The 14,040-nt window shown below is 47.4% G+C and overlaps 1 protein-coding gene across 1 annotated transcript in view; it reads right to left on the bottom strand.

The window, feature by feature from the left end:
• LOC108152656 (MOXD1 homolog 2) overlaps positions 1–14,040 on the bottom strand; it is a 126,480-nt gene that overhangs the window by 58,250 nt on the left and 54,190 nt on the right. Inside the window, exon 2 of the mRNA XM_017282150.2 lies at positions 11,098–12,004. Within this exon, the coding sequence (XP_017137639.1) occupies positions 11,098–11,670 (573 nt within the window). The 5' untranslated portion in view covers positions 11,671–12,004. The remainder of the gene's footprint in view (positions 1–11,097; positions 12,005–14,040) is intronic.

Raw genomic sequence — 14,040 nt, 5'->3', positions numbered from 1 at the left:
CTTCAGTACAGATTTCTAATTAATTTCCCATATCGAATAACTGAAATTCTTTTCATTTAATCGAGTCCCATTATCCGGCGTACACCAGAAATACTTATGCAAATAACTCAGGAGCTTTAAGAGGGTCGGGCTCGGATGCCAGACTGAGACTGAGACTCAGACTCCGACTCCGACTCCATCTCCAATCCCAGCTTAGGTCTCGGGGCTCGGGCCGGGCCTGCACTTGTCTTGGCCGCACTTTAACACCTACCTAAGCAGGAAGGCATAAAAACTACCGACTGATGACTGGCCCCAGCCCGAGCAGCCCAGCAGCCCCCTGTGTCCCAGCCCCCATGCTGGACAATCATTTTTCATGCTAAGCTCCAACGTCAGCCATTTGGTTTATGGCCTTAATCCTTTTCTACATAAATGAGGCTCGTATCCCAGTCCCACTCCCAGTCCCAGTCCCACTCCCAGTCTCCCAGTCTCGGAGTCTCGGAGTCGGCGGCCCAACCCAACTCAGAGCTCAGCAAATGCCACGCATTTCATCATTAGTCAGCGGACGTTAATGCCCAGTTCCAGTTCTCTGGCTACTGGGTACAAGATAGAGAGAGAGAGAGCGGTGGAGAGGAGAGGGATTTATGAAGGGGGGTAGAGCCATGGTATGGCGGCATGGTATGGGGCTCATATTGAAGCATGCAGCAGCCGCAGCGGCAACCTACGCATTTACATCCGAGCGTATTTATATATAGAAATATTTATATATACATATACATATATCTGCATATACATATGTATGTACGTGGCATGTCTCTAGTGTGTGTGTGTGTGTGTGTGTGTGTGTGTGCACTACCCCATGGCATAATCAAGAGGCCGAAGCGTTGACTAAGTACCCAGGAAATGCCAAGGTTGTTGCACTCCTCGCCTCGCCTCGCTTAGGAAAATCGCATCGCCCAACTCCCCTCCCCCCTCCCCCCGGCCACTGGCACGGGCACCACTCTACGGGACCAGCGTCCAGTGGCTTTTAATTAACACGCAGCTCAGGAGAAGGGGGCCAGGGGATCCGCATCCTCATTCTCATCCTCATCCTCACAAGCCGCCTCATAATCGTTCTCTCCATCATCATCATCATCATCATCATCATCATCATCATCATCGTTATGATGCTATGTCGTTGCTTCTATTTTGAAATCAATTCCATGCAGTTTTTAATATATGTTGTATATCCCAAAGACACACACACACACACACACACACACACGCACTGGTAGGCCTTCCCTTTCCCTTCCATTTTTGTTGAATATGATGTCATGCTGTGAGTGCTCGCTCTTTCCCTCCTTGCCCCTCCCCACACCGACCCAACAGATATCCCTCAGATACACGACATGCCACAGCGGGCGTCTCTTTAGCGCTTAATTAATGATGAATATAAAAATTGCCGCCACATATAGAAAAGAAAAACAAAGATAGAGATAGAGATACAAGGAGGGGAAAAGAGAGAAAGAATAAGAAATATTGAGAGAGGTAGAGAGAGGTAGAGATAGAGTTTCATTTGCCATTCGCCGCCAATTTCGATGTCATTTCTACTGCGGCTCCTCGAGACCAGAGAAGGACCAGCAGGAGGAGGAGCTGGACGGGGAGTTGGAGGCCTTTCAAAAAATCTTTACATAAATATGCTTTCACGCAACTCCTTTTGGCTTTGTTGCCCCGCAGAGAAGGGGTATCGGTAAGGGGTATGGGGTATGGGGTATGGGGGGGTAGCCGGTTCCGTTAGAGTCAAAGCCATAGACAGAGCCCCAAAGTGTGTGTGTGCAGATATCAGATGCAGCGACTGCAAACACACAGCTCAAGATGCGGATGCAAATGCGGCAAAAGGTTACAAAGTTTGTGGATTCAGTGGAGAGTTCTAAAAGTGCTAGATATATCTGGCCTTACATCTTCCATTTCCATTTTCCCAAACGGATTCGTTTCCTTTAAGCGTCTCCCTCTCCCTCTCTTTCCAGAGATGTAGGTACATATTTTCTTCTGGCATCTTTATCTGTGACTTTAAAGTGGTAAAATCACATGTCAGGAAGTTTTCGTAACAGAATGAGAAGGGTTTTAAGGCCATCAAAACATATCAGATGCTGGCCTCCACTATCTCTATCCAGTATTGTTTATCAGTGCTCATCTCTCAGATACTCTTGTTTTTTTCTGAAAAGTGGAAGAACTAGAATATCCCGCAATCGGCATCTTCTCTGGCAGCATCTCCATCTGGCTCTTTTGCATTGACCAAGTCATCACCTGTGGGGCTGGCTGGGTGCGATTTCTTGTGCCTCGTACAATCAAAAAGTGATTAGCAAGGCACTCAACAACATCAGGAACAGGCAACAGGCAACAGCAACAAGCGACAACGACAACAATTGGGAATGTCATGGTGCAAGGCCTGGGAAGCAGTAGAGTCGCGAAGTGAACCGAACCGAAGCCCCCGAGAGATCGCAAAAGGCAATGCTTAACATACAAACACACTTAACGTGTAAACATGGCCAAAAGAGCGTTGACCATATTCGGGGTGCAGCCAGCTCTTCTTACGCACAGCAACAGAAACAGCAAAAGCAACAACAATAACAGGCAACACGAACAGGTAGTACGTACAAAGCAGCAACAACAGCAACAACGGCAACAACGGGGCAAACGGGACACGCTAATATGACTGGAAGATGCTGCTGCTGCTGCTGCTGCTGCTGCTGCTGGTGCCTCTGGGAGAACCGGTCGGAACTGGTTCTCCACACAGACTCCGTCTCCGTCTGCCTCTTACACCCCTTCCCCATCTCCATTTCTCTCTCATCGCTGTACATTCGCCTGCGCTGACATTATCAACATAATCAACAGGCAACTCATCTTCTGGCCCGGCCCGGCCCGGCCCGGCCTGGTCTGGTCTGGCCCAAAACCCCTTCTTTCTAAGCCTTTTCAACGCTCATAAATTTCGAGGAGAAGACACACCAGCAAATATTTTGCAAACGCAATGAAAATTGTGCCTGGCCATGGCCATGGCATGCCGAAGAAAATTATGAGGTGAGGTACGGGGCGGTGCAGGGAAGTGCAGAGTGTTCTGGCCAAGAAAAAAAAAAGAATCTCTTTCGCATATGGGCAACGGTACTTTCTGCAATTATCCGTTGTCTTGGCCAACATCGTTGTCTCCATCGTCGTCGTCGTCGTCGTCGTCGCTGGCTGTTGTCGAAGATGCGGTGCTGCGCTAAAGCAAATATGCGGCGCACTTGGCATTGTCCCGCCGAACCACAGAAAGCCACACAACGCACTAATAGCCCCCCCGAGAGAAAGATACAGCAACAGAGGAGAAAGAGACAGAGGGGGGGGTGCCCCGTCAAGTGGTATGCTTCGAGAGTCTTGGTCTTGGGGCCATCCCAACCACTGGCGGCTGTTTTGCGGTTTTTGAGGTTTGCGTTATGTGTAATAGATTATCCAAAATGCTTAGGAGAGGACCCCAGCAGAAGACACGACCAAAACAGAGACCAGAGAGCAGAGCAGGGAGGAGGGGGGTGAACGGTAAGCGGTATAGGGGCCAAAGTAGGCCTCAGACCGGGCTAAAGGAATATCCAGCAACGGCTTATGTCACATGAATGTAATGAAATTAAATTTCTCTCTCGCACACACACACACATACTCGTAAGGCTTGGTTCTTATGCCTGGCCAAGAGGAGGCCAGCTCTTGGCCAGCCTGCAGTTTTGATATGTGCGATAATTTTAAAAGTCAACCAAGTTGCCCAAGACGGAGACGGAGACCGAGACGGCGACGGAGACGGAGATGGAAAAGCCTCTTCTTGGGCCATCTGTAATCTACGCAACATTCTGCAATCAAGTGTGCATATTTACTTCCTGTAATTGAGCATTTATGGCTTTTATGGCCTAACGGATTTGTCCAGAGAAGACTCTTCCTTGGCTCACTCGGTCCTTGGGCCCCTCCTCCTCCTCCTCCTCCTCCTCCTCCTCGTCCATAATTGCTACGGCTATGGCTTTAAAACTGACAGACAGACCGACATGCCAGGGTGGGGGGACATGGGGGGAGGCACAGAAGGTTACAGCAAGTCGTGGGGCTCAAGTCTTCGTGCGCCCAAGTCTATTGATTATAAAGTTTATGCATAAATTGTAAATTGATTTGGCAGTTAATTGATTTGCCAGTGTCTGCGACTCTGCGCCTCCTCTCTGTGTCTATGTCTCTTACCCTCTCTATGTGTTTAAGCCGAAAACTGATGAGTAATGACTTTGATATTGGCCAAAAGTTAACATAAATCTATACATTCTGATTCGATTGGATGCGATTGGATAAGTACTTTTGGGGAGGACGAACAGGCACAGGAACAGACACAAGCAGAGGCACAGGCACAGGCACAGGCCCAGGCACATCCTGAGAAAGTTTCTCTCATGAATAGTTGATGGCATTGGAAATGTGTCGAGTCCATGGGGCACGGAAGGGAAGCGAAGGCTGACGACGAAAGTTCGTGTAATTATGGATGGGGTAATGATAAATGAGTTATGGAATTTCGCTTGGTTAGATAGTGCTTCGAAATATGTAAATTGATGCTTATGGTAGGTACATTTGATGGGGTAAATGGGGAATGCTCCCGAGAGACAAGTGCATCTAAACGGTTCTATACTGTAGTTGATGTCAGCAAATTTCGATGCACTGTTGTCTGTTGCTCCGCTTAAAGCGATCCCGAAGATGTCCCTGCAGCTCCATTCAACACTTTCCCGCTTATATCCCCTCTCTCTTCTCTGCGTATATCGCATTTACAAATTTGTAGATCCCATGCAAAACCCCTCGACTCCAGCGAACAATTGAAGTAGTTTGGCTGGGACTGGGACTGTGGCTGCGGCCCCTCGCACACTCTCCGCAAGCCGCCTAAATATCACAAAATTGAATAACAAAATATTTATGCGTCTAGGAAAAATATTTAACTATTATTTATTTGCTTTTGTGCTCTCGAAGCACGAGCAGAGAATTTGCTGGAGAGAAGTGGGAGGGAGGAGAACTCTCATCTATATAATTTGCCAGCATATATATGTACATATATATGATTTATGAAGTGAGTGTGTGAGTGTTTGGGTGTGCGTAGGCGTGCCCCCCCCTCGTGTGATATGCGTGTCCGCAACTACAAAAAAAAAAAATAGTGCTTTTAGGAACAATACTCTTTAGAGAATGAGAAGCAGAATGGATGAATGGCCATTCGAGTGGAGGCTAGAGAATGCTCAGCACGCGAATCGCTTGAGCAATGGATACGATACCCCGCACACTCGAACACTCATTCACTCACTCACTCACGCACCCTACGACGACTGTACGACTATACGACTATACGACTATCTACAGCGACAAAGAAGAAGAACAAATTGGATAATGTCTATAAAAACTAATTGAATTCTAAGCGCTGAGCACGCCAGCCACAACACACCATGCCACAGCGCCACAGCTGTGAGAAAGTAATGAAAGTACCCCCGAGAACGAGATGGAGAAGGAGAGAACGAAAACTAACGAATAAGAAAAAGTAACCAAGAACTCTCGCGTCTGAAGTGATGACATGCAAGGCTGCGGGATGGATGGATGGATGGATCTAGGGTCTCTGGGTCTCACGGCGAGTGTGTGGAATGGACTGTGTGTGGAGTGTGTGTGGGCAGCGGCAGCGGCACCCCACCACCGCCACCGCCAGATAGAGATTGTTGTTAAAAAATAAAAAAACAATTTCACACAACACACAAATTGTACAAAGAGAAGAATTACTCGAAAATGCTCGCAAGATGTTCGCATGTCATGGCGGAAAACGAAACAAAAAGCTCATTACTCATATGCCAATCAAAAGAGGGACTCGGACTCGGACTCGATGAGGAGAAGGGGCCAGGGTGGGGGTCGGACAGAACCGGACCCGAAACCGAACCCCAAACAAGCCGCAGATCTTGCGACTGAACCAAAACCGAACTGCCATAATTAATCATCGGCCGATAATTAACAGCACAGCGTAGAACAACGTGCTAATGCCAATGCCTAATGTATCTGCTGGATACAAAAAGTGCGTACGCATGTTGCCCAGCGCTGCTCCCCTTCGCGCAGGGTGCAAGTTCAAAAGGTTGCCAAAACTGTTGTTTCATTTTCCTTCCTACCCCAAAAAAAAAAAAACAAAAAAAAACTTAAATGAGTTTGTAATGAAGTTTTTCCCTTGGTTTTTTGTGCATCGTAACCACTTGAAAGTGAGTCAGACAGATGGACACTAAACAGATACGACGATAGCCCCCAACCCACCTAAGAGCTCCATGTCTGCCGCCTGCCCCATAAGCAACCTTCAGTTTGAGTGATGTACTACGATGGACATCGACATCGACATCGACATCTCGACATCGGAGCACATCGATGGATGGTCATTAGCGAAAGATGACGACGACGACTACAATGTTAATGTTAATGTTGATGGTGCGCTCTCCGTGGAGATGTTGCGTTGCGTACTCTCGTAATTCTTCTATAATGGATCTGTTATCTCTGCGCTTAATGGGTTAGAGGTTTCTTTCTGTGTCTGTGTCTGTTTCTGTTTGAGGCTGTTTGGGGCGCGCCCGAGGGCCAAGGGAGGGAGCTTTTTGCCTCCGAGTGACTGACAGACGTGGAAGCATACTTAAAACTTGAAATTAAATAATTAGTCGCTGGCCAAGTTCGCTTTTCATTCGCTCTACGAGTATGGGGCCAGTGTAACGACCTTTTAAGTACTTTTAAGATACTAATCGCTTCTTGGTTTTTCGTTGTAGCTAATGGCTTGTTGTGGCTTGTTTGTTGTAGTTCTTTCAATCCCCGCCCCCCCCTGCTACAAAGCCCTCCCCCCACCCGCCCTCTACCCACCCTCCAGCAGCGAGTGAGTGCAACAAAGTCGTCGTCGTCGCCCAGCCACTTTGGATGCCACTAATTAACGTCAGAGGAAAACAAGAAGAAGAAGCTTTTTGGCTTTGGGGCCTTTCGGCCTTGGCCGAGCAGCGCAGCGCAGCGCAGCTCGCCATCTCGTTGAAACCATTTTCACAAAAACTTTTCTCAGATGCGTATTAATTAAAATTTTGATAAGCCATCCAGGCCCCTCCCCCCCCACCCTCCTGCGCCCCAAGCCACTCGTAATAAAAGTTGAAAATAAATTACACAAAATTTGTATTTCTCTTTAGGTGTGGCATCATCATCATCATAGGCTGGCGGCAGCGGCAACGGCAACGGCAAAGGGCTTATCACAAAAGTATCTACAAAATAATGGGCGACTAATAGGCCAAAACCCCATCCCCAGAGCCTCTCCCCTCTTCCGTGTCTCTTCTCTGATTATGTCAGCCTTTAAAGCGGATTCGCCGAGGCCATTTAGTAGCTTGTCGTCTCCTCCGCTGACTCCTCACCCCTGGATCGCTGGCTCCCTGGCTTCTCTGTGGGCTCTGTGGGAGTGAAAGTGTGCAAAGCCTTTGTGTTCGTGGGGAGTCTTCAGAACGGACTTATAGGGTTACACTTGTTGTCGCTCTGAGACCGAGACTGAGTCCGGGCCGGGGGGAATGCTGTCTAGCTGACTGGCTGGTCAGCGCGGCCAGCCCGGCCAATAAAAAATGATAGTTCTGCTCTGGAAATCTGAGCCGGGAAGAGCGCTGAGTGAAGGAAAACCCCAGGAAACTTATCAACTGGTTGTCCCACTTGAGTGATGGCTGGTCGCGTGGGAGGTTCGTAATATCTGATGTATGTGTCTTTGGACACTCTGCAAACATGAGATACAGTGCATAGATACAGATGCAGATGGATTTCGCTGGGGGGGGGGGGGGGGGGGCGTTCCAAAGGTGCTGGGACGCCCTCAAAGCTTAAGTATCCATCAGAAACAATTGTGCCATTACGATGGACAGCTGGTTAATGCCCAGTTTTTCCAGCCTTAAACTTTCCCAATGATTGCCATCTTTCACTCTTTCAGTGGCTTTCGCCAAGCTCTGCCTCAAAAACTCCCCCCAAATGATAAACGGCAGTCATAATATTCTTGGCTAAATGCAGAAAACTATGCCAAGTATGCCAGCCAGGGCACATGGGGCACATGGGGCGCATGCGGCACTTGCCAAAAAAACAGCCCGAAACAAGCCCGAAACCCATTGAATGCGAAAATTCCCACACATTGTTCAATCTAATGAGAACTATGTCAATGTCTGCTTCTTCATCGTTTCATCGCTCCATCGTTTGTCCCATCTCTGCCTCCCTGCCCCCCTGCCACCATACCGAATAGGGAGGGGGGAAATACTTAAGCTTCGCCCTTGGGCTGACACTTGAGATAAAAACTCTCGACAGATATACATATAAGCTCTATGGCTGGGTTTTGCCTTTGCGCCGAATTTCTAGAGAGTTCTTAAAGTCGCTTGAACAGAATTCTATTCGTATTCTATGGTCAGTGTTTTTCTGCATTGTGTGTGAGATGAATTTTAAATGAAAATTCCATAAATGCCAGACAATATTTCTTGTCCCTCCCCCGTCCCCGCCCACAATCGTTGTCTGTTGTTTGACAATTTTAATAGCATTCCAAAAATTAGCCAATTAGGAAAAGAGCGAACATGGGCGGGCTTCGATTGTCATAAATATTTCGAATATCACAAAAAAATAATTTATTGCAGAGCGGGAGAAAGCGAGGGGAAAGAGGGAGAGTGGCTATGTCCGTGTCCGTGGCCGTGGCTGTGGGTGTGAGAGCATTAGATAATTAAAAAATAATTAACGATAAGTTCAAACAAACAACACCCAAAACAAAAGCCAAAGAATACGAATTTTGCTGATAATTCGACCAAAAGACACCCTCTAATTGAGAACTATCTGGGGAAATATGTTCTGGCCTACACCCAAAGAAAAAAAAAAAAGAATATACTGAGTGCACTGGGCCTTGGCTATTGAATCGACGATGAATCTGTCCATCTTTAATTTGTTTATCATATATATTCCCTTTAAAATTGTAAAGGGCCTTCTTTCGTCTGTTACATACACAGGCAGAGGATCTAAGACCCCTTTAACCCTACACATAAGGAGGGTATGCGAAAGGGATATCTCAGCCTGAGGCGAGAGTAAACAATTGTGAGTGAGTCCTTTGTGTAGGTCCTTTTACACTTGTAGCACTTAATTAATATATTAAATCGGCATATCCGTTACAGTTCCAATTAACCTTTGAACCTCTTCACAAATCAGCGCCTACACAAAAAGTCAAGGCGGGGAGGCAGGCAGAGTGCGGGTGCGAGTGCGAGTGGGTGGCAAGGTGACAGTCACGAGTCCCATTATACGATATTGTATGTACAATTTGAGGCAACTCGCAATTACCAACGACACGTCAAGATGTGAAATTAACACCGTCACACAACCAGACTGACAGACAGACAGGCAGGCAGGCAGGCAGGCAGGCAGTGTGGCAGACAGATAAACAGACAGACAGACAGACAAACCGACACAAAGACAGCAAACCAGAAAGAGGGGTCGTCGGGACAGTCAGACAGACATATTAATGTATCTGGATGGTATTTAACATTCAACAACAATAACAATCACTATGTGTGTGGGTGACATTTTCGTTGCCTGCCTCGAAAATCATTAAATCACACAACAACAACCAAGGAGGAAAAAAAAGCTGTCTCCCCTCTCCGTCTCTTTCTGTTTGTGTCAGCCGCACAATTGGCCAACACCCCCCAGCCGAGAGCCTGCCCCACGCATATCCTGTGGGGGCAAAGAGAACAGAGAGCAAGGAAGAAAAGCGAAGAGCTACGCAACCACAGCACGCAACACTCGCATTTCATTAGACACTTTGCAGTGACGACTCCTATTACTCTTCCTGCGACTGGGTGGGAATCGAGGAAGCCGCCTCTGGGCCACAACTTTGGCCAAATGACGTCGTTTTTTGAGGTCCCCCGAAGGCGTTTTCCCAAAGAAAAATTAGCGTTACATTTGGATGGCAGGGTCAAAGGGTGACGTGACCCAAAAAAACTAAAACAATTGAAATGTGTTTTGATAAATAAGATGGCATCGGCAGGCGGTTAGGTAAATTTGTATAAAAAGGATAACTACTGGTGAATGGGATTGAAATGGGAATGGAAAAACGCCACCCATTATTCAAGAGCAGGAGCAAGAGCAAGGTGACCCCGACAGACAGCACTGCTGCTCGTGCTCGTAGAAAAGTAAGAAAAGGTTGAAAGTAGCTACACTCGAGAGTCCTTGAGCGGCGTGCTATTACTTATTCCCTAATTATACGTTGTTAAGCAATAATACGAAAGGTTAAAGCAGTTGGTGACCCCGATTAAGCTTAACACAGCAACTGGATTAAGTAGCGACTGAGGCATGCCAATCGACATAATTTGTTGGCCAATTCAGCAATGAATATATCCCATGGAGACAGACAGTCAGACCGAGAGACAGACAGACAGATAAAGTGCCATAATCGAGTGGCAGATACGAGTAGTTACTCCCCTCAAAGCGGACCCAACTATTCCATTAGCTAACTAAAACAAAAAACTCTCTCGCTAGAAGTTCAAATAAAAAGTTTGCTGTTCCAGCGCCCGGACCACAAATGAGTTTGTCATTATTCAACCGCCGCCACCGTTGCGTCGCTCTACCCTGTCCACTCCTGTCTGTCCCAGGCCCTGGCTCTGGTCCCTGGTCCCTGGTCCCTGGCTGACTGTCCAGCCTGTGTATTCACATATATATATTTCGCGCACCTTTTTGTGTGACTTTTGTTTTTGCTACAAATTAATTACAATCCAAGTTGAGTGGCAAAATGTTTTTCTTGTGTATTTTTCATACAACATATTTATCAACCAGCGAGAGCCCTGGGAAGAAGACTTTTGCGGGAATAAATTGGATGATATTAGGGCGACAACTTTTCATTTAGTTGGGCAGAAGATGGGGATGACCAGTCGGGGGAGTCGGTAGTCGGGAATCGGGAGTCCGGACTCCAGGCTGGCCTTAATTTCCGGCCACACGCATTGGGAAAATGAAAATGTTAGGCCATGGAATGAAAAATCGTTGGTCCCTCGCACCGCTACTGCTCTTTTCTTTTCTTTTCCTTTTTGTTTCCTTTCTTTTTTTTTTGTGTGTGTTTTTTTGCGCTTCACTTACCTGAAAATAGGTTTGACCCTTGTCCACCCAACCGATGGCCATATCGGCACCAGCCAGATTCCCATCGGGCGAGAACCCGAAGCCGACATAGCCGAGTGTACGTGCTTGTATTTCGAATGTTATATCCTGATTAATGATTTGCCAGAGTATGCGAAAATCCTCATTCAAATCGATGGCATGATCCCAAATGGGTGTTGCCCCTCCGCTGTTGGGTCCAGATGCTGCTGCTGTTTTGTTGCTGCCGCTGCCGCTGCCGCTGCTGCTGCGACTGCCTGCCTGGGCTCCATCGAGGAGCAGCAGAAGGAGCAGCAACAAGAGGCTGGACGTGTGGCAGGATATAAAACATGTGATTAACGATGACCGCCTTGAACTTGAATGTGTTGCTGGAGAGGAGGCGATGGGTCTTCTGTGTGATGATGCTTCTCCAGAGATGCTGTAGCTGAGTGCCGCTGCCGATGCCGATGCCGCTGCTGCTGCTGCTGCTGCTGCTTGTGCTTTTCTGCTTTGTGCCATTTTGTGCTGCTTGAACTCTAGCAAATAGTTGTGATTACTTTTCTTGTTCCACGTTGACATTTATTGCTCTCAAAATCACTCGCTGGACGCTCCTCTCCGGTCCGGTCCAGTCCGCTCCGGTCCGCTCCGTTCGGTCGGTAATTACGCAACTGCTTTTGGCCTTTTGTGAGCGCTTTCTTAGCCTGGTTTTGTGCTGCTGCCGTCTGCCTGTGCTGTCCGCTTTCTTTGGTGTTATCACAGTTACGATTATTTATTTAAGCAATTTTACTTTCGTTCGTCTGCTTCCTGTTTCCGATCTGCTGCTGCTGCTGCTGCTGCTGCTGCTGGCCGCTCATTAGTTTCGCTTGTCACACAAACAAAGCCCAAGCAAAGCTCCTCTTCTGTCGGATGCAATCTGAAAAAGGGAAGAGAAGAGAAAAAAATGTTATATAATTGCTATAATTTGTTGTCGGCTATATTATAGTTGAAAGAACTCGATGGCTTCCCGTCTCCTTCTGCCACTGGCACTGCCTTCTGCCACTGCCTTCTGCCTGCCTTCTTTCGTGTTGCAATGTTTAAACGCATATAATTACATAAATTATGAACCGGTATCTATGAGATACACATCCCCTCAAACAGCAGACAACACCACACCACAACAGGCAGACGGGCAGATGGACATTATAGTTGACGTCTCTCATGTCTATCTTGAAGTTCAATTTTCTTGCTTTTTACTGCTGTGGCTCTGGCTCTTCGTCGGAGAGTTCGTCAACATTTTCCTCGAAGCGTTAATTAGCCTGGTCACGCAGTTTTCCACAGAATGTACATAGGTATAGGTAACTATCTCGGAAGACCAAATTGCTGTGCCTCGAGTGAGCAGCGATATTCAAGTCGAGGAAGACACTTACATTTGGGGAAATATCCACAAGAGCCCATCACCATTTCCACCAAGAATCGAGGGAGTTTTAAATAAAAAAACTCTTTGCCAAAAAAAATCAACTGAAGGATTCCTTAGCTTGAAATCTGGCACCAGCGAACCTCTCCCTCGAGTTCCCATGTCTCCAGTCGACCATTACGCGGGGACAGAGTAGACGAGAGACGGGAGAGATTCTCTCAGAGATTCCTTCCCTTTCGCCCATTTACAGTATTTGAATGACTAATTTCGCTGTGTGCCCCACCCCCAACACCACCAGCACCACCACCGTCTCTTGTATCTCTCACACGCAATTAGTGCGTGGCTTCTTGGTCAAAGCAAATCGAAGATAATTACAGCTTGTCATAATTTTAATGAAGAAGGTCGCTCAGAAGTGAACCCGAGTCAAGTCTGTGGTTCCCAGTCAAGTGAAGGGCGAGGCGAGGCGAGCCGAGGACTCGGACTCGGACTGGGACTCGGTCTCGGTCTTGGTATCGGTCTCGGCCTCTCAAGTCGGGGCCATGGGATTTATTGTATTAAATCGGTCGTGGCTTAGCCAAGCGGTGCCGGCGACGGGTGCGGGTGCGGGGGACCACAAGCGTCGTCCCTCTGTAGCTTGTGTCCGTATCCGTGTCCGTCTCTGTCTCCGGCTAGCTCTCCGCCTTTGCCTTCGCCTTCGCCCTCGCCCTCGCCTTTGCCGCAGCTGTCTGCGCATATTTGGTGTGCGGTTACATTTGATTACATGCCAAAAGTGCTCGCCACCCGCACGCCTCCTGGGCCACACCTCCTCCTTCCAGATCTCCTCCAGCCCCCCCCCCCCCCCACCCACACACACCCACACCCACAGAAATCTTTAATTTGACGTCGGCGTTTTGGTAAATGTCAAATGCTTGGTAATTTGTTATAAATAGCCAACTTCCGCTAGCTACATTTTGTATCTGAATCTGTGTATCTGTATCTGTGTGTTTGTGTGTGTGTGTGTGTGTGTGTGCGTTGTGTACTTCATGGATACTGGAAATGTATTTGCGCTAATTCCGAGCGCTTAGTCGCGTGTTCAAAGTTGACAAAGGTCAACAAACGCCAGAGCAAACAGAGAAATTGAAAGGCCCACGGAAAGCGGAAAACGGAAAATGAATTTGTTGGAAAAACAGCTGGGCGGCACATCGAACACGTCACACCCTCTGTAAGATAGAGTATCTTTTGGCAATGCGATAAAAGATACAACATCCTAATGCTCCAAACAATCTGTGCCTAATGTTGACCAATAAAAAGAAACCTTAGGAAGTCCTTAAATATCTGAATGGCACGAGTATTGCCGCAACAAATGTATCTGGAAGATAGCAGTCAAAATATCTAGTAGATTCCAATGGTTTATTTATAGGTGACTTTTATGCTCCACTTCCTTCCTTCCTTTCCATCTCTCTCTCTCTTTCGTTTGCTGTTATCAAAAATGTATCCGAAAGATACACAATAATAATAAGAACCCCCCCCTCGCCGTTGGAGCAGAGGGAGCTTTACACGTTGTTGTTGTTTGTTGT

This window comes from Drosophila miranda, chromosome XR (assembly GCF_003369915.1).
Source record: "Drosophila miranda strain MSH22 chromosome XR, D.miranda_PacBio2.1, whole genome shotgun sequence".
In the NCBI taxonomy this organism is placed as follows: domain Eukaryota; kingdom Metazoa; phylum Arthropoda; class Insecta; order Diptera; family Drosophilidae; genus Drosophila; species Drosophila miranda.
Note: the sequence above shows the minus strand (reverse complement) of the source record. Positions and strands in the feature narration are given on the sequence as shown.